The sequence below is a fragment of the Pezoporus flaviventris genome, unplaced genomic scaffold (genome assembly GCF_033815535.1).
Source record: "Pezoporus flaviventris isolate CSIRO_AGI_PZ_B2104156 unplaced genomic scaffold, CSIRO_AGI_Pfla_v1 ptg000004l, whole genome shotgun sequence".
Lineage (NCBI taxonomy): Eukaryota > Metazoa > Chordata > Aves > Psittaciformes > Psittacidae > Pezoporus > Pezoporus flaviventris.
Window position 1 is genome coordinate 1,286,390 of NW_026892552.1, and position 27,171 is coordinate 1,313,560.

The 27,171-nt window shown below is 39.9% G+C and overlaps 1 protein-coding gene across 5 annotated transcripts; it reads right to left on the minus strand.

Moving 5' to 3' along the window:
* On the minus strand, positions 1–27,171 carry RSPRY1 (ring finger and SPRY domain containing 1). 5 transcript variants are annotated; one of them, XM_061445391.1, is made up of 16 exons: positions 27,011–27,169; positions 25,409–25,533; positions 24,414–24,911; positions 20,613–20,665; positions 19,050–19,162; positions 16,212–16,338; positions 14,343–14,401; positions 13,927–13,993; positions 13,120–13,251; positions 11,742–11,857; positions 10,500–10,643; positions 7,640–7,751; positions 6,537–6,639; positions 4,220–4,372; positions 2,548–2,652; positions 1–1,532 (listed from the first exon to the last, which is right to left on the minus strand). In XM_061445391.1, the coding sequence occupies exons 3-16, from the start codon at positions 24,758–24,760 to the stop codon at positions 1,436–1,438; spliced, it is 1,728 nt and encodes a 575-aa protein (XP_061301375.1). In that variant the 5' UTR covers positions 24,761–24,911; positions 25,409–25,533; positions 27,011–27,169; the 3' UTR covers positions 1–1,435. The 5 variants fall into 5 exon arrangements, with proteins under 5 accessions (XP_061301375.1, XP_061301376.1, XP_061301377.1 ...); XM_061445392.1 differs by lacking the exon at positions 25,409–25,533; XM_061445394.1 differs by lacking the exons at positions 1–1,532; positions 2,548–2,652 and adding an exon at positions 6,365–6,459 and having other exon boundaries at positions 4,237–4,372; positions 27,011–27,170.

Genomic DNA, 27,171 nt, shown 5'->3' on the forward strand with positions numbered 1-27,171 from the left:
CCTCCCCCATGTGTATCTCTGGATAAAATTCAGCACCCTTGCATTAGCAAAGGCAGCAGGTGAAACAGGGAGCTTGAATGGTACCTGCGTGCAGACCTCTTTGCTCTTATTTAAGTTAGTAGGAAGCAAAAGTGCTCAAGAGGAAGAAGCAGCCTCAGCTCTGCTGTGTTACTACTTGACAGTAAAGATACATGATTTTAAAGATAAGATACATCGCAGTATGAGAATTCACTGCCACATACTTTGCTGTTGAATCACTGCCAAGAAGTGTAACTCCACCAGGTTTTGTGCTACTTCACTCACACCAGCTGTGAACCCCAGTTCCTTCTAGGAACCTAGTAAAACACTTAAGAGCTGCCTGCTGAAATGAATTCTTAACATACAAACATCACAAGTGTGTAACTGAACTGGAGCAGATTCCCAGCAGGTGATCCCTAGCAAAACATGAAGTGTGGCCCCAAACGTGCTCAGAGCAGGGCTGACATATGGCAAGCAAGGTGCATTTTTAAAGAGTTGCAGAGTAAGACCCAACTTCCTGTCCAAATAACATTTTTTAAAATAAACTGGCCCCAAATTCTCCTCTAATCTTTTAAGATAGCTCAATATTTCCAAAGTGAATATAACTTTATAAACCAACATTAAAAAAAGATGTTTGACGATATCTTAAAAAATACCCAGAATATCAAATTAATTCCAGTCCAATGTTACAATTAGTTAGTAATACCTCCTGAAAATTATATCCTTACAAAAAAATGTGGGTACTGAAGTTAAAAGCATCATAAACCCGAAAATACCAACGATCTTTTAACGTTTAAAGACAAATTAGAACATTCTTTGGAATCACCAGGTTATTAAAATGTGAGTTTCTCTCTGGTCTCCACACTGTCTTTTCAAATCACTGTGTACGGATTAAGTCTGAGCAGTTTAATATCCACTGTCGGAAAATACAGTCTCTGACCAGTAGGAGGCTACATTGATCAGGAAAACACTGGCATTCTCTTTTTAGTACTGATTTCTGCCAAAAATAAGAGACTTTCGAGCACAAGACAGAACAGCCCTGGTTTAGGAGATAATTATTTGCTCTTCTTTTCTAAAATGCATTGTATATGTACTTCCAGTGCAAATTTTTCCAGCACTTTTGACAGGCAAGAAGGAAAGGGGGAAGAAGAGAGACACCCTCCTATGGTCTTGCTTGGAGGAACCAACAGCCATAGCACACTGAGCTACCAGCTCTCCTTATTCTTGAAATCAGTTCCCACTGCTGGCAATTTGAAATATTAAAGATTTCATTTTTAAGATTAACAGATAACAGGTTAGCATGAAATCTGGCTGTGGCTATGGTTTTATGCATGTAAAGATCGGTCAGAGATTCTTTCCCCTTTCAGCATTGGTTTGAGTTAATTGAAAACAAGTCTGTGGTATTTCTCCACATGTGTCATGATATATGAGAGATCTGTCTGACTCGGGTTTGTATCTCCTGTCGACACAAAGGGCAGGTCTCCAGCTGCAAGGCACACTCCATACACAGGTCACTGCAGAAGAAAAATCAGTTAAAGCCTGCATTTACAGTGTGAAAAACTCAACAAAACAAGACAAAACCCAAGCACTAAGCAGTTCAGTTAGCCTCCTAAAAACACACTCAAGTCTTTCAGAATGGAGATTAGGAATTGCAAGTCAGGTGCTGTGGATCTACAGACTTTGAGTGGTGCTCCTGTTGCTCAGCATCTTAAAGATCCAGTGCCATTGGTTGGGATTACACTTTGTTCATCTGGACATTGGATCTGGAGTGTGGTCCCAGTGCCCTGCTGGGGCTTGTTGCCACTTCTTGTGGACACGCACAGGGCACGCCTCATTTTAACTTTCCAGCATCCAGATGCACGGCAAGACTGCTTCCATCCGCAAGTGCTCTAAAAACACTAAGGAACTGGACTTAGCTAAATTAATTTCGTAGTAGGCTCCTTAAAGGCAGGAAAATGCTATTATCATATTACTCACACTGCTGTCCCATTTTTATGTCTTAAGAGAAATTTGTTACTTGAAACAATCCACTTGTTGAACATTTAATGAGTATTTGGGCATATAATGAATTTTTTGCTCTCCTCATGTGATCCGGATTTCACAGCACCAGTACTACACACGTACTAAGCAGGCACTGATCTAGTGGACGGTGTCCCTGTCCATGGCAGGGGGGCTGGAAGCAGATGAGCTTTAAGGTCCCTTCAAACCCAAGCCATTCTAGGTTTCTAAATAAACCTTTGATATCAGGGAATAAAGACTCAGTAGCTCAGGGGTAGCATACGTACATTGCTGCAGTACTTCCCTGCCCCCAGACACATGTAATTAGGGATTGTATCTCAGGTGTACAGTGAGGGAAATAGTGGGGATGCTATGCTTAACCCCCGTCACATCTGGAAGAAAAGGGGTTATTTCCTTTACTCTTGGAAGTCAATCAAGATAAGGAGGGACTGCATCTGATTTCACCTAAGCTGAATGTCAAACACACATTTTTCCTGTTTCTTTGGGTTTGGTTTGTTTTTAATGTTTTACCTGTGTCCACACGGCCTGAGTTCTGTGTCTGCTACCTCATCACAGCAAAGTGTGCAGCAGTTCTCTCGGATACTCACTTGCTTCAGCAAAGCCAGACGCCTGTGTCTGAAGGAGACACCCCCACCCCCCCATTAGTTTGACTCAAAACAATAAATCCACACTTACTCTGACTGTGCTACTCAACACTACTGCTGATAAACATCAATTGTAACTTTCCCCCCAAAAAGCTTAACACACTCAGAGATGTTCGAAAGAGTCTTCAACTCCCTGTTCTGGTGTGTCAGAAGGGGACAAAGAGAGCTGAACACTTAAAATAAATTGTTCTTTGGCATCTGTGTACTTTTAAGAGTTAAGGAAAAAAAAACACAAATGAACCACACAAACCAAAATATCAACAAATTTCAGAAACCCTACAATGATGTAGCGGTTTAAAAGAATAGAAATTAAAAATAAAACCAACAGCCCAGGGTTGCTTAAATGGAAAAAAAAATCCCCATTTGATGAAATAAGACATTTCAGATGTGAAACACACACATTGCACAATCAGAACTGTTCAGTGGCAAGGTGAGTGTCTAACCCAGACTATACCCCAACACTGGACACATTAAATTCTGCACAACTCTATTAAGTCCTGTGATGGATAACTTGGGTCCACTCAGGCCCTTGATTTTTTTTTTAATTCCCTATCACTTTTAAGATCAATGCTATGTTTTAATTTAGGATTGGTTTATAGTTTCCAAACAGTTCAGGCTGTAGGGCAGGGACAATATTCGTGTAAACAAAGAACAAGTGTCCCACCTTGAAGGGAGTCTTTCAGTGCTATCACATAGCAAACAGGCTCTGTCACAAGAGGCCAATTTTTTTTTATCAGGCATGAACAGGGAATGAGTTTTCCCTGGTTTCTCTCCAGGGTGTTGGGAACTGGATGAAATGTTGTTACACTTCCTTAAGTGTAACAACAGGATTTATTTTTTTTAACCACAAACCTCAGCACCACTCTAGAGGCGGTGCTTTAATCCAAGTAGCAAATCTGGGGTACACTGCTTGTGTTCCAGTAAGTTATTTCATTACTAACAGCCTAAACCAGAAAAGCCATTAGTTTGCGTTCCTGCCAGAAATTTGGTACATTAAGGAAGAATATATCCAAACCTGTTTTTATCTACCTTGATTTATGGTTAGGGAAAGTACTTCTAAATTTGAGTAACCTTTGTCAGCACTGTCATTCACAAATAGAGACATTTTCATCTGGATCAGAAAAGGACAACTTAGAGACTTCCAGTCATTCAGTACCTCTATGCTGCCAACATCATGAATTAGGTCAATTTTAAATAACACATCTTTTTTTAATTAGGACTATACCTTCTTGACCAACCTAATAGTTCTTAGACAGCAAGGGGCACTTTCACTAAGAAGTTTACTATACAGTACTAGACCACTTAAGTTTAGCTTTTTTTTTTTTTGTGTGTGTGTGTAATTTAATGGATTTTGGCTGTGTATCTCCTACCCTTCTCATTAGGTTGCAGTGGAGCCTTTTCCAAAGGAAACCTATGGAGGTGTGACGCTGTAAGATTAATATTGCCAAGTATAACATAAAGACTATGCAACTTGGAACTATAAAGACTATGCATTTTATTTCTCCAGATGCAAACACAATCAAACTAGACAGGATTACCTGGGCAAAATGATCTTCTCTTCTTCTGTCAGAAAGGCATAATCATTAAAGGTACTAAACTTCATTGATGGTGGGTACTTGAAAGGTTTTGCCCCGAAGTTGAACTCACATTGTTGATAGGACATGAAGCTAGCTGCGGCAAAAAAGCCAGATCTGCAATATGAGAAACAGACATTTTAGAGTAACAAACAATAGGAGAGCTTTCCAGACATGTTACTACTATTACCAGACAAAAAATATACCCTGAAACAAAGTGTCCTGGGTTCAGCAGTAGCAATCATTTTTCTCCTTCTTAGTAGCTGGTGCAGTGCTGTGTTTTTGACTTTCAGCCTAGGAACAGTGCTGGTAACACCGATGTTTTCAGTTGTTGCTCAGTAATGCTTACTCTGACCAAGAACTTTTTGAGTCTCATGCTCTGCCAGGTAGGAGGGGAAGCCGGGAGGAAGCAGAGAGGATACCTGACCCAAACTAGCCAAAGGGGTATTGCATACCACAGCACGTCATGCCCAGTATATAAACTGGGGGGAGTTACCCGGAAGGGCGAGATCACTGCTCAGGTTGTGCTGGGTATCAGTCGGTGGGTGGTGAGTGGTTATATTCTCTTCCCTTGTTATTTCCCTTATCTTTATTATTATTGGTGGTAGCAGTAGTGGTTTTATGTTATACCTCAGTTACTGGACTGTTCTTATCTTCACCCATGGGAGTTACATTCTTTCCATTCTGCCCTTCATCCCTTCGGGAGCAGGGGGAGAAAGAAGGGCAGGCAGTGAGTGAGCAGCTGTGTGGTTCTGAATTACTGGCTGGGCTTAAACCATGACAAAGACAGAAGTTACTTCAATAGGCAGTTCTACAGCTAATTGCCAGAAAAGCCTCTAACATACCCAGTTACAGCTGCACATGTTCACTTTAGTTCTCAACTTCTGAATTTACTATCAGAGTTCAGCTGAATTTACTCTGAGTCAGCCAATAAAGGCTGCTTACTCTACAGTTAGCATTAGTCGCACTAAAAGCAGATACATCCATTTGAACAGCCTACAGCCCAATCCTCTTTACACTGATCAGCTCAGATATCTCCTTCAGCACTGGACAGAAGCATTTTTCTTCTAAACAACTGCTGTTTAGCAGAGCTGTGAGGAGCAGCACCAGCTGCAAGGGACACCTCCGTATCCACCACTCCCTCTGCTTTAAATGAGCGGGCAGGAACTGGAGAGCTTGCAACGCTCACACACTTGTGTGGAACTTGCACAGGATGAATCCAGGTGTGACCACTCTTAGCACAATGCCCATCTGGTCCTCCTTGCCCATGAAGGATTACCTCAGGACAGCCATCTTTTCTTCACAGCCACCTTGTAAAAACACCACAACTATCACTTCTTTCAGTTTTATTTACTGAAAGGGCCTGAGCTGAGTAATACCTTAAGTTCTAATCAAGTAACAGAATCAGTTGAGTATATAAATGACATAATCCACATGAAGAACTGCAAGCTGAATAGATAAGACACTCTGCAACTCTTTAAACCAAACTATGCTTGCGTCTCATACTTAAAATTTAAGGAGAAAACATGAATGAAATTATTAGCTCAATATTACTTTATGTAGTACTGTAATGCTTACTTTAGCTACACAAGAAGCTTCTTTCTCAAGTATCACACCAGCTTATCTTTTCAGAACTAAAAGGCTGAACTTCTCCATGAGTGTCAGGAGTTGGCCGTGTGTTAATTTTAACAGAGCTGTCAAAATAAGCCTAACACCTTTCTGTAGTGATACCAAAAGACATCCTCCCATGAATATTCAATATGTTACTGCAGGAACTGGTCTCGGTGAGCAGCAGTAAGTAAGCAGACATTCTTCAGCACTTGCGGGACTGAGGCTTTATATATATATATATATATATATATATATATACACACACATATATATATATACACACATATATATACATATATATACATACATATACATTTAGATACATATATATATATATATATATAAAGATAAAAAATTCCTCAAGGACTACTAGAAATACATTCATCTTTGCTACAACTGCATTCTATTTCGGTGCTGTGCTAGCTTGACAGTAGAAAACATCAAGTTGAGCCTACCTTTGGAAAGTTCAAAGTATTTACTTTGGACCCTGAAACCCACCTGTAAAATTATATCCTTCTCACTGATTTCTAAGCAACTTTCAATTGGGAAACTTGCTTAATGATGGCTTCAAGTAAGCAAATATGAATGTACATCTGAAATGGGAAACACTTCATGTAATTAAAACAATTATTACGCAGGTCACTGTCCTACCAAGTGAGCACATACTTACATAGCAGATGAAAATACTTGCTTCTCAGCAGGAAGCTGGTTTCCATTTAAATAGAAGATCATTAGCTTTTCGTGCAAGTCTAGTAGAAATCCTATTGTGTCTCCTCACATGCAAAGCAAAGAAAGATTTCAGTTGTTAAATACCAACAGCTGAAAGTTACTGTTTTAAATATCACATACCTCACTATGAGTTGTCTCACTTAAAAGGAATTGTTTGCAAAAGTATATGGGAAGAAACACTGACAGAAATAGATAGATAGATGGGTAGACAGATAAAAACAGGAGAAAAAAATAAAAAATTAGCATATTTTAGTCTGCCAGAGCATTAATACTACACAGTTGTAGAAGTATTGCAGGGTATTTGCCAAAGCCAGAAAAAAGCTCCACTCTGTCTCTCCCTGGCTGTTTACACCTGTTGAAAATATCCTCTGAACACATACTTGTCAAAATCTAAGTTTCTAACATACTTGTGCTATTTAAGAGGTGTTTTAATTTAGCCATCCTTGGGAGAAGTTTTTAACAGAAGAGAAGGCAGCACAGTTCACACAAGCATGGCATGCAGACTCCTACCAAGATTTTAAAGCTGAGATCAAGAACAGAACTTTGCTGTCCAAGTAGTTATCCAAGAATTTAAAGTAAGCAAGACAGTGCAACACCTCCTTAAGACAAACAAAAGTCTAATTCAGAGATAAGGGTTGTTTTTTTTTTCCCCTTCTTTAAAATAACCCTTTCAACCCAGAAAGGAAGATTTCAACCCTATTTTGTAGGGCTACAAACATCTGGACAGAAGCCTTATGATTAAATGCCCATCCAGCAGTCAGTTGGTGCTATGATTTGTACTCTGCCCATAAAAAAAACAAACACCCAAAACATTTAGCCAACAGGTTCTCTTTAAACAGACTGTGGAGCAAGGGCGTGGTGCTGCTTTGTACATTTAAGCCACTGCAAATACTAGTAGACGCACAATAATTATTAAGCTTTTGGTATCATCGGGATTAGGCAGTAACTGCTCTGTTTGCACCTATTAACAAACTGGTTTTTAGACACCTGCACATCCTGTGCAGCAATCCAGCTAGGATCTACAGCAGAAGATGGGCTGAATACCTTCTTTCCAACAGGGATGGGAATGTGGTTTACTTCTGGCATTATACCAAATCAGCTGCCGGCAGCCATCGTAGGCACAGGAGTATTCATCGTCCCCAATGCCATAACCTTCCTTCAGAAAAAAAGTAGAGTATTTCAATCTGCAAGCAGTCCTCACACAGAAGTGGTCAAGTGTATTTTTATTTAGCTACACTACTCATCCAGAGCAGGAAGGGTTCTCCCACCTACATAAAGACAATTCTTTCCACCTAGTCTTAAGTTTCATTTTCACATCAAAAGGACTTGTTGAGGTGAGCAGCGGGGAGGAAGGGGATATTGTCTCCCAAGTGTTTTTCATTATCTGAGCTCAAATCAGTCATGTTTATTCAAATATTTAGAAATCAGAAGACTAGTACCCAAATAGCTAGGTTAATTTTTTGCATGTTAAAACATCAAACAGAACTGTAACCACCTTCTTAACCTTGAAATCCCACTACCAGACCTCTATTACCTTCCCACCCAAGATATCCCAGTGCCACCAGAACGTACAGAACACAGAGAACAAATCCACTGTCCCTTCACTGGATCTGCTGCATATTGTGTGTAGCTCTTTCAGTGCCAGCCTCGCTCATTTTGTGAAGAAGTTATCATGTGATAGTGCCAAGGTCCGAGACAAATGCAGAAGTAGAAGTTTCAGAGTGGAAGAAGAATCTGTCATGTAGGAAAACCCAAATACGCAACCCAAAAGCACTACGGAAGATAATTTCCTCGTGCTCAGCATGGTTTGTCTGGAGCGCAAGTATTAGAAAGCATCCAATTACACAAGCCTCCAATGTCCCAAATTAAAGCTCAGCCTAGCTAATGGGTGTTTACTGTCATATTTAGGACTAGTCTTTTTGTTACATGTGCTCTAAATAAAGAGCATATGGCTAGTCTGATGACTGTATGTGCAACATACCCAGAAGATAATATCCTGTATTTCAGGTAGACACACAATGAGTTTAAACAACAGCATTTAGCCAACAAGCTGTAGTAAGAGAAAAATCCTCCTGCTCAGATGTGACACTTTCTGTTTTCATACCATGTACAGGAAGCACAGACAGAAAAATGCATCTACCCCAAGCTCCTTACCAGTAAGTGGGAAAAATCTTTTAAGCCTCTTAGCAGTCTAAAGCAGACACATCACCTTTTATTTCAGTTTCTATTACACTAAACATCTGCAATGTCTGTGCTCAGGGCAGGTCTGTATGAAGCTGCTAGAAATGCAGGACTGGACTGTGGATGTGATGTACATGTCATACACCAGTAGAGAACAATGCTATTTACATGAGTAACTAGGAGAGATGGAGCAAGACAAGTGAACTCACAGGAAGACTGAAATTAAACGGTGAGAAAAGCTACTCTCTCATTCCTTGGGTTTCTTCCCACTGGTGTTTGTTTCATGTCCATGATGCATTTCTCTTATATACACCCACCATCAGTATTTACTCACATGTATCTTTTAGCCTATCTTCATATTAGCCATATTAGCATTTGACCCAGCTATACAGAATTACTTTTTCTATAATAATCAGAAATGAGCAGTTTTAACTGCTTATCTCCATGTTAAATATATAAACATAGTTCTTCTCCTAAATTAAATTCCAAGTAGGAGTATAAAGCTATGCAATTACAACAATAAAAGGCTACAGGTACATTTCTTACTCAAGCTCAGCCAGTAGTAATGTCAACTTAAAGTCCCAGCACTACATTTCCACTGTGCTCAGTGGTGGTAGACTGGCCATACTCGCTTTCTGTACTACAATTCTACCTTGCACTTGAATGAACTTCCATTAAAGTTCAGAAGGCTGATCATAGGGGAAGTCTTCCCTAAGCTGAAGCAGACAAGTTTTTTGGGTAGCAGTCATTACACTTTCTTAGTATTATGGAAATACTGAAGTAAATTATGCTACAGCATACTGAGTTTACAACAGGCATACAGAGTTACCACGAAGACTTACGAAGAAAGAAGTCCTAGTTACATCTCTGCTAACAGTCAAGATTATTCTTTGACTACAGGCTTGGGCTTCCATGTGCACGTAGCACATTTTGCTTTAATGCTAATAAGTACTTGATTTTAAAAGTAAGTAAAATAAGTAAAATAGTAAGTAATAGTAAAATAAATAATAAAAGTAAATAAAATAAATAAATAAATGTAAAATAAAAGTAAGTAAAATAGTAGGAAGAATACTTAGAATAAGATACTAAGTTATCTGGATGAGAGGAAGATGAAACTGAACTATAAATTAAGTGTACTTAAGCTGTATTATCAGAATAAAGGCAAGAAGGGTTTCATCTTTTCTTAATCCTTATTTTCTTAAAAAAAAAAAAGCTGTCACAGCCAAACCATATCATATTGCTGTTACCAACAGATCCAATGATACCATGCATTGAAATGATTTCCCTTGCGTTAAAGAGGGTAATGAAATGGCTGCTTGATGACCTGTGTAAGGCAAAGCACGTGGTAATCTGCTGTTTCCTCATGAGTAATGGTTTACTTCCAAAAACAAAGGACAGCAACAACCACTTATCTAAAGAATTTCCAAGAGACTAAGCCACAAGAAGTTATTTTCCTGAAGCTTTCACACAACAGCAAGTCAGTAACATGCTGCCACTGCTAGCAGCTATGTGCAACTTGCATGAACAGTTTCAGTCAGTGAAAACATAGCCTTCTCTTGTACCGCTGTGTTCAGCAAAAGAAAGCTTCACAAAAGTACAGAAGTATCAAAGGAAATGCACGAATGTTCAGTACTGCCACAGAATAACCAGAGCTATGCTCCCGAGTGTAAATAGGAAAATACAGAAGTTACATCATCAGCTAGACAACATTACGTGTACTCACATGATTGAGAAATTTGCTGTCTCTGGTAGCCCATCCTATCTGCATCACTCCTGAAGTAATAACTGTAACTTCATAGTACCAAACGCCAGAATCAACGCAGAATGTACATCTAACGCTTTCAAAGGATGAGGCATCACATCGAGCCTATCAAAACCAAACCAAAAATTAAGTTTCTACAAAATTAGCAAGCCCCTTTCTTCTCTGGAACAGGTTTCTTGCATATAAGAATACACCAACATAATTTTAGAGGCATTTCAGACAGAAAGTGATCTCTCTTTACAGCAATCATTGTCACGAACTCATGAATAGGCAAAACTGAGAACTGTTCAGTGGTAAACCACAAAGGAAATTAAATAAATAAATAAATAAATAAAAAGTAGAAAGTTGACAGAGTCCATTTTAAGACTAAGACAGCCAGGACAGAAAGACCCAGGTCACTGGTTGTTAGCTGACTCCTGGTTTGAAAGACAAAGAGGTATTGAATGTTAAAGCATGAAGATCCACCTGTAAGTAGTCAAACAAGTTCTTAGAAAAAGGTGGGGGCAGGTGGAAGGTAAAAAATGACTTGTGGCTGAGCCAAAACTCCTGCTGCTATGGGCTTTTCAAGACTAAACAGGACAAACAATAGGAATTGTATTTTATGAACAATTTTAATCAAAATGCATGAAAAGCCAGCTGTCTCTTCAGCATCCTTGGAGAGGGACTTTGTACAAGGGCCTCTACTGACAGGACAAGGGGGAATAACTTTAACCTGATAGAGGGGAGACTGAGAACAGATCTTAGAAAGAAGTTCTTCCCTGTGAGGGTGCTGAGGCCCTGGCACAGGTTGCCCAGAGAAGCTGTGGCTGCCCCATCCCTGGCGTTCAAGGCCATGCTGAATGTGGCTTTGAGCAACCTCGTCTAGTGGAAAGTGTCCCTGCCAATGGGAGGGGTTTGGAACTGGGTGAGCTTTAAGGTCCCTTCCAATCCAAACCAATCTGGGATTTTAGGATCGTCCTCACTCTTCCAAAGTTTTGGGGCACAGATACAGGTGTTACTTTAGTGCGAACATTTCTCCAGCTGAGATCAGTGTAGCAATGTTAGGGCCGTCTGACAAAGCAAAGGTTCTAAACAAAGCTTTCTAAACAGAGAATTTTAATTCATTCCAGAAAATAACAGGAGCAAATAGCAATCCAAAAGAGTTTAAAACTGTCTTTTTCTTCAGGCTCCTTTTTAGCTTGGAATCATGAAAATATATCCTACCTCTAATCCATGTGGAGAGATCTTCAGGTATTCACTGACATCATTACTGTTCAGCATAGCCCTAATGTTGGTCAAGTCAACCTTCTCATATGTAAACTGCCTGCCTTCTTTTAAAACTGCAAAAGAACGCTTGTTTTAATCACAGCTGCAGCAATCCTTTATTTTAAATTATTTCACACCTGGGCAATCAATCTCTCTAGGATCCAGTTAATTTTTAGCATATCTGAATAAGATATTGACATTTTGCCAACACGAAAACAGTATCACTTCCAAAAAACTGCATGCTAAATATATCTAAACATGAGTGTACAACCTAGACCTCTGACTAGAGTTCCTACTGTCTAGTTCCTACTTTCAGGAAACACACAGGCAACTGTAAGGCATCCAAGTTCATACCAAGGAGCCACTGCTTCAGGATTTAGAATTGTATTTGTATATTCAGCGGGGCAGAGTTCTTCTGATTCACCAGTGGACAAGATTTTGGCCATGGGGAAGGACAGAAAAGGGAAAACAAGAAACTTCAACTGAGCCAAAGCAGCTCTTTCTCCCTGTATCCCCTTTTCACATGGAAGTATCAGAAGTATTTATCTTGCCAGGTGTCAAGTTGCTGACACATGCACAGTAAGATCTCAGATTTGTAAACTAAGACACTTCAGATGTCCCAAGCTTGCTACACACTTACACCGACATTTACGAAACACAACTGACATTGGCCTTCCATACGCTAGCTAAAGACCAACAAGACCTTTTACTCAAATTTACCCAAAAGGCATTAGAATCTACAGGGTCTTTAGAGTTGCACCCTGCAAATTACAACTAAACAAGCAAATCTGATGATTATTCATCATCCTAAAGGGCAGATCTCATCAAGTGCTTTCTCAAACACTTTTTCACTTTTGATCACAAGACTGTATCTTTACTTTAAGATGTCTTTAATAATGCTTTGAGACTGCACTGCTGGGATGTGATCACACTAGTGACGGTCACCAGGACATCAGTAATCCTGCCATTCCAGAGAGAGAGTTGCACTACTTAGCTATTCAGCACATCTGCTGAAGCATGGGTTACAGAAAACAAGGTGCAAAGAAGAATTTTCATTGCAGCTTCAACCTGCAGAGTTTAAACTACTTCCTTTCACAAAAATTTTTCTTGCCAAAATTTCCTTTCTATGCAATTCCATTGGATCTATTTGCCCACCTCCCTACCCCCTCTCCCCCCTTTTCTTTTTTTTTTTTTTCCCCTTTTGAAGGAGAGTGGTTACAAATGCAATCTGGTATATCTACAGTAAGTGCTTATACAAAACAAACACAAAAGTAGCCCTCCATCTCTTTGGAGAATTGATTAATATTAAATGAATCCATCCCTTTCTTATACTTACACAGATTGTCTAAACTCCACTGGGCACAGAACCCAACCTGGCGTTTTAAATAGTCCGGATTATCTGCCCATTTCTCGAGCAGGATCAGCTGGTCACTAATACATGATTGAGAAACTGTTATTTTATTTTCACCTGCAATGACAGCAAAAAGAATAAATGCTATAAACTGGTGAAAAGTTCAGTTAAAATCAGCAACATTCTGCAAATACAGTAGAATCCCCCCTTTAAACCTCAGTATTACAAACAGTATGAAATTCTTTCACCAAGCAGACACGAATTAACTTTGTGCTCAGATATACCACTCTTCAGCACAGAGCTGCACCAAGAGACTATTATATCACAGCTGTTCTCCGTTTCTCTAATAGACATTTATTTCCTTTCAAATAACAAAGGTCTCATGTCCTAACTCTTCAGCGATTTCTAAGCTGAGAAGGACTGAGTTTCCACAAATCTCTTAACGGTTTGTGGGTGGGGTGTCATTAAAGCAATAAGTATTTTTTCATGCCTACAAGTACCTGTTCTCCACCTGTAATAGATTTATTTCAGTGACAAAGGCCTCATGGCCTAAGACCTTCTATAGCAATTTCCAACTGGAAAGTACTGCACTGAGTTTCAGCAAATATCTCAAGAGTCTGCAGGGGTAGAGGGATGTCACTAAAGCAATAACTACTTCTTGTCTGTAAGTGGACAAAAATTTCTCTTCCGTGTTTGTGTTCACACCAACCCAGCCTCTCATGCTCCCAACTGACAATTACACAGTAGAAGCCATAGTATGGCTGTTATGAGCAGTATCAGGCTAATACTTACTTGTTTGTGCAAACTTCTCCAGTGCTATTAGTGCAAAAAGCATCACTGTCGGATGGGACTGGAAGTTCTAAACATGGGCAGGAAGAAAAGTTATTTAATAAATACCCAGCACAGATGGGTAGGAGAACCTGTTAGTCTGTCACAGAATGCTTTTAGGTTGAAGGGGAGCTCCACAGCTCCTTTGGTTCAGCCTCCTGTGGAGAGCTGGTTTGAGATCAAGCTGCTCAGTGCTTTGTCCTGTTAACTTCTAATTATCTCCAAGGCTGGAGATCCTAGGGACTCTCTGGAATCTCAACTTTCTGTAACATATATAACCAGTATTTACTACATATGACCCTAACTTTTCACAGTAACAACAACAAAATGCATTATAATTGCTATGTATGGATACATACAAAAAGATGGAAGACACTTACCAGGCTCTGAAGTAAATATTCCAATATGCCTGGGCTGAGTAAGCCTATGCTCGCAGGACCTACAAGAACATTAAAAGTTAAACACATCCATGGGAACTACTCTTCACGGCACAGATCTTTTAAACATAAGACAAAAATTAAAGAACTTTTCACCAAAGCAGAACTATAATGTAGAATCATTGAATGGTTTGTGTTAGAACAGACCTTAAAGCTCATCCAATTCCAGTGCCCAAGGTGTCCAAGGCAGGGACAACTTCCACTAGACCAGGTTGCTCCAAGCCCTGTCCAACCTGGCCTTGAACACTGCCAGGGATGGGGCAGCCACAGCTTCTCTGGGCAGCCTGGGCTAGCACCTCACCATCCTCACCACCTGCTGTCTAATCTTAATCTCCCTCTCTCAGGTTAAAGCCATTGTCCCTCGTCCTGTCCCTAAAAGTCTGAAGTCCCTCCCCAGATTTCTTGTAGCCCCTTTAGGCACTGGAGCTGCTCTAAGGTCTCCCCTTAAGGAGCCTTCTCCAGGCTGAACAAGCCCAGCTCTCAGCCTGTCATTGTTTCCAGACAAATATTTGGTATACATTTAATTACACAGCTACTGACAAATTACAAACATATTCAGTTTACCTGCTGTAAATGGGCAGAGTTCTATCCATACTTCTGAGATTTTAAATAAAGACTCCACCAGCCTCTGCTTAGTATTTTCATGCTCATTACTTTTCAAAAAAGACTGGCTCCCTTTTACTTCCAGAATCAACACATAAAGATCAGCTCTACTGATCAGCAGCCCAAAGTAAGTAAAACTGAGCATCTAATGTAGCCTACCTGACAACTTGCAGCAGCACCGCAGCAAGCAACCAATTAAAAAAAGAAAAAAACCAACCCTGAAATACTGTCTCCTTTATCAAGAGAAGTACATGGGAATCCAACTCTGATATCTATGAACTCAAACAAATTGCAGTGGGCTCCAACACAGCATTAACGGATTTGCTACCTGAGCTGATACATAAAGATCTCTGTCCACTAAGATGAAAGCAGAGATAGTATCTCATTTTGACTTTGTATAACAGGGTAGAAGTATTATTGTATGAAAAAGCTTCCTGTCCTATTTCTTTACTTTTTTTTTTTGACAGAAATACTGTATTTTTCTAATAACCAGTAGGTGATACCAGACAACCACTTTTGCTACTTTTCCTGTCCACTTTCAGAAAAGGAGCAAAAAACTAGATAGAAACCCAACCATCAGTGGGAAGGAAACTTAATCATTAGTTTCCAGCAGGGTACTAGAAATGGCAGGGAATAAAACTTTTTTTCTATATGAGAAGAAACCTTTAAATATATATATACTATATATATATATACTATAAATATACTTTCTTTCAAGTAACATAGATGAGAAAATCTTTTCTGTGACCTACAACAGAGCAATACATGTTTAGCAGGAAAAAAAAAAAGAAACATGTATTTTTTGTTTCTCTATAGCTTAGAAGTCTACTAATTTGATACTTCTGTCTACTGGCAAAAGAACTACTTGTCCTCAGTAATTCATGCACAGCCAGAGTAGGTACACAGAAGAGACTAGTAACCAGTGCTGAAGCAATATACCATAAATACACACCAATCCACCATTACTAACTATGCATCAGAACGATTTGAGCTTTAAGTATGTGGGATTGTGAATATCTCATTCAGACCCAAGCTACGGAGCACTCAATGTTCTAATTACACAGTAGATTGTCACATGAGGTCTCCCCTCAATGCAAAACATTATTCAGTTCTAAGAATGTTTCTGAACTCATTTGCAGAGTGGGTGCTACAGCAGACGGTGCCTCAGTGAGCAAAGTGCAAGTTTCCTGAAGAATCCCACTGCTTTACCTGCTAGCTTCTCTGCTAAGCAGCCCAGCACGGCCGTTGTATTCCGGTGTCTGGCAGGTTGACAAGCATCCTGGCAAGCAGCAGCTCCACTTAAGTTTAATATTTCAGTTAACCTCTGTAATGCATCCTGAAAAAGAAAAATCAGAACTCTCACCGTCACTGACAAATAGAGCTTTCCTCCCAACTAAATATAATACCACCAATTATTTTTATACTGTATTACTAAAGTCAGCATCATATCACAGACAGCTTAGGATGGTTATCTTTAAAGATAAGAATATAACAAAGACCAAATGGGACGAAAAGTTCAACTTAACTTTACAATTACTACCAGGTTGGTCATTAGTGTGATCAACAGTTCTGGACACTCAGGACACAGACAACTGACCTACCTATATAGCAAGAACTAGACTAGTAGACAAAGGCAAACTACCAACCAGCACATGTGGCACACCATCTATTCTGTTTCCAGTACCCTAAAATTCACACCCTTTCCAAGCTAAAATGGCAGTTTTAGACTATAGAATTCAGGACTAAAGATATAAACTCCCCACAAAAGAGGCCACAATCCCCATCATAAATTTAGGAAGCTGTCAGCTTTGCAGGATGTCATAAATGGTATTCTTGAGAGCATAAACGGCTTTCTGCAGTCACACTGATTTAGTAAGTCACCACTGAGGGTAATAAATCTAAAATGCCATACTTTGACTTGCTTCATTCAGGCAGTATGGTATGGATAAGGTTCAAGATACAGATCTATAAAATACCCTGTTTTCAGAGTAGTTAGGGGTTAATCTAGAGCCAGAACAAGTTCTCCACAGGGAGAACCCCCACCCCCAAAGTTACAAATGCCCCTCAACTTTCCAGACTTCATGAAAGTTTCAGCTAATTCAGATTGAAATTGCACAATCTGAGGCTAAGATCTAATTAAAATAGAATAACTGTTCATATTGAAGTCATCAGCAGGCCATTTGGAGAAAAATGAGTACTGCTCAAGTTGAATATGTATGGTTTTTTTGAATTGTGTACTGAGCCACACTCAAATCAGTTTACTGTGTTAGGGCCTGAGGTCTGTACGGAGATCACACTGAAAAGTAGTTCTGTTCCCAAAGGAAAAACCACAAATCCAGAACCGATGAACAGGACTGACACTACATGGAAGGAATAGAGAAAGGACGACTGAGCCACAAGCCTCAGATGGAAAAGCTTCACTAAAATTAGATTCTCGACATACTGATACTGCTTTCAGCCACTACTAGAAATGTCACAGAGAGCAACTCTTTTGAGTTAAACAAAGACTTTATAAACAGTTTACTACACTGCCATTTTAAACTTCATGGACTTCATAGCCTAGAATAATAGAAAATTAAATACAACTTGCTGCTGTTCTGCAGCTGTCACAGAAATGGAGCACTGACTTAAAACCCTTAAGAACAAGATCTTTAAATTAACCTGAACAGAAAGAAAACAAACAGCAGCAGTTTACCAGGCTACCTGTGACCAGCAGATCCCACAACTTGTGCCATACAGAGATTCTACAGGAATAAAAAGCTCTGTGTGCCCTAGAAACAGCTTATTTCAATTGTCTTGTTAAGGTCAACTATTTAATAGCTAACTCCTTAAAGTTAATAGAAGTCATGTGGCTTTCAAAAACTAAATCATTTGATCCCTAGCTGCATTGTACAGCTGAACAAAAAATACAAAGCCACTCTTCATGTGGCACACTCAGTGTCTCCACTGCCTGACTTTTTCAAAGAAGGCAAAATTTCTTGTCATAGCTTTGTTTTCAAAATCATTTTGCAGTTCATGTGACAGCCATCATACAACGCTTAACTTGATCAGAAGTCTCAGATGGCTCTAGGATATTTGCTAGAGGAAACAAAATCACTTGACTAGCTCTCCAGCCACTCATGCGTTTATGCAAGACAAAGCTACGACCGTCTTATATCCCTAACAATGCCAACAAACAACTAGAATTGACAGCATAAGTAGATCCTTAAACGAAAACTGCAGTGAGGGCATCATCAGCTTCTGATGAAATTACATCATGACAAGCATACAGGTTCTCTGTACAATCACCACATTTAAAGGTATTTAGGGCCTTGAGCAACCTGGTCTAGTGGAAGGTGTCCCTGCCTGTGGCAGGGTGTTTTGGAACTGGATGAGCTTTAAGGTCCCTTCCAATCCAAGCCACTTTGTGACTCTATGATTCAACAGCAGTTAGCATCCCAAGGCCCCGGCTAAAACACCCACAAAAGTACCGTAAGAACACCTAGGGTCACACTCTCATCCAAAAAACAGACCAGTGGTCATTGAAAAGTATTGAAATTTGCCAAAACTCTAACTAGATATTTCATAGTTAAAAACACCTTATGTATTTAACTTAACACACACTGGTATTACATTTCTTATGCACAGGGCAAGAACAAATTCAGTAGTGACTTGTAAATGTGCAGCTTCCAGAACTGGAGAACAAAAAGGCACAACTTGGATTACTTTTATGGCATCTGCATAGCATGCATGTACCATGAGGCAGGAGATGACAGCAAGAAAAACAGCTAAAGACCAAAGGCCTCCTGTTCCTCTCCACGGGCCACATTTCCCCACCATCTCCCCCCCACCCTCCACCCACCCACTCCCCCTCCCAAGCTTCTAGCCTTAAGTGGCAATTATATATCAAGTCACCACAAAATACTCCAAATTGCAAGTCACAGCCACTTTCTGAACAACTCACAGTCTTGTGTCACTGGTGAAACCCTCCCAGGAGCTGTCAATGGGTGTGACAACCATGAGTAACTGAAATTCAGCCACAGATAAATACATCTGCTTTAGACTCACTTTTGTTGGCAGTGGACATTCATCAAGTAGCAGAGTTATAACAGCTGGTCCCAAGGGATCTTCTAATGGAATAACTCTAATTAAAGACTGGACCACTTCCAACCAGCCTTCATCTGTCAAACACAAAACAGAAGTAACGCTCAGACTTAACACTGCAATCCTGAAGTGCTCAAAATACATCCCTAAATATAAACTGAAGAACAACCCAACAGTTTTGGTTGTTTCTTCTTCTGTTGTTTAAAAAGAAGTTTCAATTCAGGGCAAAAAGTTTACAGCAGCTTAGCTACTAGTGAACCCCTCTCTTATTTGGAAAAAAATCTAGCCCAGGCCAGAGCACTTGTGAGCTCACACTGGTATTAGGAGGGAACCAATATGGACAAGCACTTTATTTCACTGTGGTACTCAAGAGTTCAGTGTCCAGTGTCAACTCTTAAGTGTTATATACTGCATTCCTGATGACACCGAGGAAGTATTTCTTCCAGCCAGAACTGGAGGACTCTTCCCAAGTTCCCTCAAATGGGAAGACATGGGTCTCTGAGGAACTATATTAGCTTGTCCCATGCCTGGTGGTCTGAAGAAAATGTGTTTTCCTAAGGAACAGCTCTCATCGCTTAATGAGTAGACAACAGCTTCTATATGAAAGTATACAATAAGCCACATATAAGATGTTAAACTACCAACAAAGTAAACATTTGGATTTACAAGAACGTAGTTCCCTTCAAAGTGCCTGCATGTAAGAGTGAGGTTAAGAAGACCTAGTGCTCCCTTCAACAGTGACAAGTAAATAGGTCATACACTGGAGTTTTTGTTTGCACATTCCCCTGAAAAACATTTTTCTGAAGTGCTGTAATATCTAATCAGGTTGATTAATTTATTATGATCTAGAAATATATTTCCTAAGACCAGTAGCAACTCTACCAAAAGACAAAAAAATCACCTAAATCAGAAATTTAGTGGAGATCTTGAGATGGGAGAATTTCTCCTACTGTGACAAAGTTGAAACAGCCTACGTTGACACAGCTCATACTGCCTGAGAACTTAGGGACAGGGTTGGAACGGCTACATCAATAAAGCAGAGGTAAGGATAGAAAAACCCCAAACAAATGTACATACTGTTTGCCTGTATGGGAGCACATGGGTTTAAACCATGTCTACCATATGCATCTAGGTTGGCTCCGCCTTGCTGCGGATGAAAATGCTTTGTGTCTTATGGTTTAAGGCCATTACAAGAAGTTTGTGGACAATCATTGGCTGCTTCTGGAGAGTTCACATGGAAAGTTTAACAGAGTTCAAAGCTGAGGCAAATGCAATGAGCTTCTGAGGGTAGAACTAGTAGAACTGTATTTTGGATCCCACCTCTCTAGAGCTACACCAAGTTGTAACTCATGCTGCTCACATGCATTCATCTTTGCAAAGAAAAGGAGAGTTGTGGCTTTGTTCTTTTGGTGGGTTCTTTGTTTTGTTTTGGTTTTATTTTGTTGTTTGGGTTTTTTTTTGTTGGTTTGTTTTTTGTTTGTTTGCTTTGGAATCACAACTTAAATGCCCAACACAATGCCTTGATACCTGTTTCTGCCATTTCATGCAACGTGATCATTGAATAAGGAGGCTCCTGGTCACTGAAAGAGATATTACACAGGTCAAAATTTATGCACAATTATCAACATAATACACCAAATGATAATACACAGACAGAAAATGACTCCAGTATTTAACAAAAGGAAGTTACATAGGCTGCAGACTGCTAATACCACTTTCAGATCTGAAACACAGATGGGAATGGAGACTTTCTCTGGCTCAAAGTCAACATCTCCATATCCACAATAGCTGATGAATAAAAGGGTGATCCGTATCTGCATGTTGAAAGGCTGAACATAATCCTTAGGCTAAGTGCTGCTCAGCAGGGTTCCTCAGAGTATGAAGCAAGAGACTGTGTCCGAGGTTGTGAAGTGAGCCAAGAGCAGTGCACAAGGGACGCAGCTTAAACATACTTTCCCCCAGAAATTCTCTGCTAAATATATAAATACTAAAAGAGAACAAAACAAAAACCATCCACAAAACTGAAAGGTGAGCCACTTGCGAGGATCACAGACTTCAAACTCAGTAACAAGCTGTTAAGAAGTAAGGCAGTTGAATAGAAGCTATTTAACCCAGTCACCTTTCAAACATGAAAACCATAAAGAGTTCAAATTAGATCAGTTCCTGAGACTCAGTGATGGACCAAGGACAAGAAGCTATGGCCAGGTCTGTCCATCTGAGCATGCACTGCTGCTGGGAATACCTAAAGCAAGATCTCAAAATCTTACTTAGTAAGCAGCACAGAAATCAGACACTGCAGCATGTCCTAAACACCTTATTTGGGCACTGTGGATTAACCCCAGGCTTAGAATGGTACCTGCCACACTCAATTTCTATCATAGAGGCCTGAAATTAAATTGGAAATGTGAAATACAGAATTTTAGACACTTTCAACACAGATTAATCATGCAGATAATAAAACTACCTACTTTGGAGAGATTAATTAGAAGAGAAAAATCGGTTGTGACTAAAGAGATTCACTGTGAGCACATGTTTTTCGTACCAAGCAAATTAACACAATCTTGACTATTTCCACAAGGCAAGGCTAAAATGAAGTTTCACAGAATCCCAGACTGGTTTGGGTTGGAAGGGACCTTAAAGCTCATGCAGTTCCAACCCCTGCCACAGGCAGGAACACCTTCAACTAGACCAGGTTGCTCCAAGCCCCATCTAACTTGGCCTTGAACACTCCCAGGAATGGGACAGCCACAGCTTCTCTGGGCAACCTGCGCCAGTGTCCCACCACCCTGATGGGGAAGAGTTTTTTCCAGATGAGCTTCCTCATTTAGAAACAGAGCAGTCATTCTTGTAATTTCTTAATTTGCAAAGCAGCACTTCGTATAAACTCCAAAAAATTAGCACTTATTCTTCTGAGGCTAGGAAATGAAACTTCTTTCCTTGTAGAAAAGAGGTATCTCTAGACACAAGGTGAAAAATAGCACTTGTCAAATATGGTTTAGGTCCAAACTTTGAGATTGAAAGCTAACATAAAACTGAAGCAAACCAGAATTCATTGTAGATCACAGGGTAACAACTTACTTACACTTCATTTCAGAGTGTTCCATGCATTAACTTTGAGTACAGATTTTGGAAAAGAATGTCAGAAGAATGGGTTTGATTTCTGTTCTTTGGACTGCTGCCTTCTGCTTTCCAAGGCTCTACTGTCACACTGAAACCCGTATCTCCAACCTGCTGTTATTTACATAGTTTCACATTAGCATGACTTTATTCTGGCACATTTTTTGACATGCAAAGAGATTTGTCAGCTTCCCTACCATTTCCTTCCATTGTAGTGCTTTCAAAACTGAAAAAATCAGGTTCTAGGAGGAACAGGTGACAACAGAACATACTTACTCCTACAGTGTTGCACCTACACTGAAAACCAAGACTTCCAGATGTGACTTTTTTTCCCCCAAGCAAGCATTCCTATTAATCTAACAAGGGCTTATCATCAGCTTCAAGTCCAGCAGAAGAGCTCCTTAAATTTTTTCAGACACATTTAGAGAGTTTGCCTTATGAACAGACTCCTCCATTATTCATAGCCATAGCTTTCTGCAAGAGCTTGTAATACTTAGCTGCATTATAAAACCAGCTGGGGCTTACCAGCTGCCTTAATACAAACCAAGTGAAACTCATTTTTGAGCTCCCCACATCCAGGTATCATACAAGGAAATGGGTCTAGCAGAGGACTTCCAAGATGGTTGGTGGCTAAAGAACATGACACAGAAACATAAGCTATGAGAAATAGGTTTGCTTATCCTTAAGGGAGAGTAGTAGAAAGGAGGAGGTATCATACTGCTGTCTGCAACTGTGCAATAGGAAAGAAAGAGCAGAGTCAGGCTTTCCAGAGTGCACACAGCATGCATGTGTTAGAATATGGGAAATTCCAGCTTTTAAAACTATTTAAGCCATGGGCATGGTCAAACACTAGAACTGGGACCCAAAGAGGTGGAGGATTCTCTGTATCCTGAAGATGTTCCAGCATTTGACTGGATAAAATCATGAGCCACCTGCTCCTGCTAGACCTGGGTTTTAAGTGGGAGGCTGGGTGGACGAGCTTCATGAGGTCCCTTCCCACTCACATGGTTATGGGAGTCTGAAAGTATTTCACTGGAGCCTGTGTTAACTAAGAAACACAGCTTCAGAAATTTGTCAGAAAGAGGACTCCAGGATCAGCAAAATAACCGCTTATTGTCCCTCAGTAGCGTAGGAAAGCACTTACAAGAGTACAGAACTGATTGCAAGATCCACAGGAACAGGATCAGCTATGCATGAAGTGTTGTGAAACAACTTAAGAAGCTGAACTGAGGCAAAAGCATGCGAGATTAGGGAAAGGCTTTCAAAACAGTTTTACCTTTATGATTTGAAGACAGACCACAGAATAAAACCTGGTTAAAAAAACCAAAGCCTTCAGATTTAAATATTCAGGAAAAAAATGCTGGTATTTCCATTTAAGGCATTTTACAGCAGGAAGGCAAGCTCCTCCTCTGCAGGCACATTCCAAAGTAAAAAGCAGGTGTATGAATCAAGGCTCACATTCTGATCCTCACAGACCTTAAACTCAAACCCCAGCTGTGAAGCTAGAACAGTTCTTTTCCTTCTGTTTTGGCCTTGCAATTCCTAGCCTGCACCTAACCCAAAAGATGATGAGTTAATTTATCCTATCATTTGAAAGGTCCTTTTAAAGCTTCGTAGAAAGCAATGCAAAACAAACAAAATAGGACTAAACCATAAATATCCCCAACACCCTTAATAGATGCTTTGAGCATGCAAAGAACACAATAGTGGGATCAGGAGTTGAACAGTCACAACATGCAGTCACTTAAAACTGGAGAGAAAACCTCAGTCTGTTTATACAAGCTAACAAAGATCAGAGCTCTTAGTTTTGCTTAACCATTTCCAAAGAAGTAAATACAGCCTGAAAACAAAAATCTTGCACAACCACCAATTTTTAGGACAGAAGTTCCCAAACTCTGGAGTGTTTGTTGCTTCCTAAACTGTGTATCTATGCCACATAAGAAACACTGAGCACATTCCTCATCCCACCTGGGTGTAGCGCCAGACAGGAACTGTGAAAAAGCTCTCAGCTCTTGGAAGAGTCTGTACCTGTACACTTAGGAGCTACTTCTGTTACCTAGGAAAGGTGCTCCTCTCCAAAGTCTCCAGATGGAAACATGTGACTGTTTCAGGGATGGTCAGGTGTAGATCAGTGAGAGGATGGAGCCACAGTTTGAGAGGAGACAAGAACATTTTCATTCATGTTGGATTATTCCTTGAGGAGGTACTTACTTATCTACTAATGTCCGAATTACAGCCAGCGTGTCAAGTACTAGCCCATCCACATTCTGTTTTTTCCTTCTTGGCTCATGAGGCCCTCGACCCCTCCTGGGTGGACGGACAGGGTCCCTTGGGTGGCTTCTTGCTTCAGGAACATGTACTCTACTGTTCTCCGTTTGCCAACTCCGAGATTCCACGTTGTCTTCTGCTCCACTGTCATCGCGGCAAACACACGAGTTTCCCATACTGCCAGCCCTCAGGGCTCCCAGTAAGCAGGGAATGTGGTGCTCTAGAGTCAACAGTAAACCTTGAAAAAGGCTTCTGCTAGCATAGAACACAACAAAAGCAACTACAATCATCTAGAAAGCTTTAAGAGTAATGTTTGTGGGATCCTGAATCGTGATTTTTTTTGCATTATAAGTGTTGTTACCAGATGGACTGAATGGGAAATCGGAGACTTAGTTTCTGTTACAATCAGTTAAAATACACATTGGTCATCCAGAAGGAGGTCTGAAAAAGCAAATCCAAAACAGGAGTCAGTGTTTCTACTTCTAATGAATAGCAGAAGAATTCCTATTATAGTCAACAGAATCAGTCTTGATGGATAAAGCACCTCAGAAACAAAGTTTGTACCTGAAATCTATTGCAGGGAGGGGGAAAGGAAGGAAGAGGAAGTGCCCTGGGTAAAGTAGCTCTTGCCCACGCATTATTCTTTTCTATACTACCTATTATTTCCCATTTCTTCCACGGTTTTTGGATACAGAGGAACAACTTTGTCTAGCAGTGCCTAGCACACTTTAAATCGAGCACACTGCTACCCTTTAAGTACTAAGTATTATTACCAAACCAATTTTGTCTGTTCTTTATAAAGACATAATGCTTAGGCCACCCAAATAAAGGCTGAACTCTTAAAGGTCTTGTTTCTTATCAGGATTATTCAGTATCATTCAGTATCATTTCCAGAAAGAGTCTACAAAATAGCCAAAATTGTGAAGAGCTGAACTTACAGTAATGGCATATCTCAACAAACTGTAGATTTAACAGTTAACTGTTTAGTCCATCTGTGCATAAACATATCTTCTGGAACGTGTCTACATCAACTGGATCCTCAAAGAAGCACCAAGTACTGACCCTGAAATAAACAGGAATTACAGACAACATTTTAATGCCTACAGATCTAACTGGAATTTTGAACAGGGTGTTTTCCATGCAGGTTTATGCTTGCTCAGATCTAGTGTCAAACCAATCTTCCCTTTTTGGGAACAAAAACTAATTCAATCATTCTTTTGTTCTTTATTCAACTGGTTTGGATCAAATACAGGCCCACTAGCAACCAAGACTGTAGGGTAGTCTCTCCAAACCATACATTGAGAATGCTAGTAAGAGCAAGAAGATTCAGACCCCCATTTCATCAGAAGTGATTTTTCAATAGGGTGTTTTTCTATAGATCATTAAAGTTTCACCTAAAATAAAACCTTACAAAAGACATCATTTCACTACTTAAGCACTTCAGGCATACCAGAATAAATAAGTAACTTTAAGACTAAGCACATGTTACTCTTTTAAGAATCAAGTTTAACCTGATTTAAGGTAGAAGTCATGCTGAATATCCTGTAACAGGTTATTATTATTATACAATCATTAAATAATTTAACAGTATGCATGTGGCACCATAAAGTTAAAAAAAAGGCAAAGACCTTTCAAACATGAAAGGCTGCCATTGGGACAAGATCATAACAACATTACTTGGGAAGCCAGACACTGGTCATATAAGCAAGTCTCTGGATGTCCAGATGTCACTGGAGAGCACTGCAAGCAAGCTCTCAGACTCTTTTCTAGTTTGAGCTATGTTAACTTCTTCTAGCACAGTGAAAGGTTCTGTATTAGGAAATTAACTGAAGGCTAACTAGGGAAGAAAAAAATCCCTCAAGGGATATTAACTGCAAAAAAATTACAAGATCTGGACAACTTGTTCAAGAAATTCCTAAACCACAGATCATTAGAAGGGTTCTGGCACCACAATGTGCTTGCCTTACTCTCTTAAGCAGTTGGACTACAACAAGTGGTGGGACACAAGGCTCAGGAGCCCTTCCACCTGAGCCTACACAGCTGTTGGCTTCATAGTCAGCCAGTCAAAAGTGCATGTGAGGGAGCCAACAAAGATTGCATGGATCTTAAACAGAATTGTACAAGATCACAACAGGTTCAGATGACTTTGAAAGGTTGGGGGGTACCTGGTAAGAGTTATTTTTTAAAATGGACTAGTTATATTAAACATGAAATATGTCTTCCCAAGCAAAATAATATTCATGGATCTATGAATCTAGATCATTTAAGGGCATTTTAGTAACATAATACTAAAATGTAAAACGGTTACAGATTTAGAATCCGAATTAAGCTGTTCTGTAGCTTACAAAAAATACTAACATAGTGAATCCCTTCTCATCAAAATGAGCAAGGAAAAGCTGTATTTTATGGATTAGCAGTAAGAACCTACCTAAGGACCAAAACAGACATAAGACAAGATCAAAACCAGTTAAGTGAAACCTATTTTTTTCTGGTCAACAACTTAAAGCATGAATAAGAACAAGTGGTTCTGGACAACTCACCCTTAGGTTTGTTTGGCTCAGGAACAGATGGGCTTGCTCACACAGAGCTGTGTGAGTGGACTGTACTTCAGGGTGCAGATGCAGTTGTATCTGGAAGCAGCACTCTGTAAGCCTTTATGGCGAGAAGTGAGTCATTAGGGCTGACTCTGCTTTCACTTTTA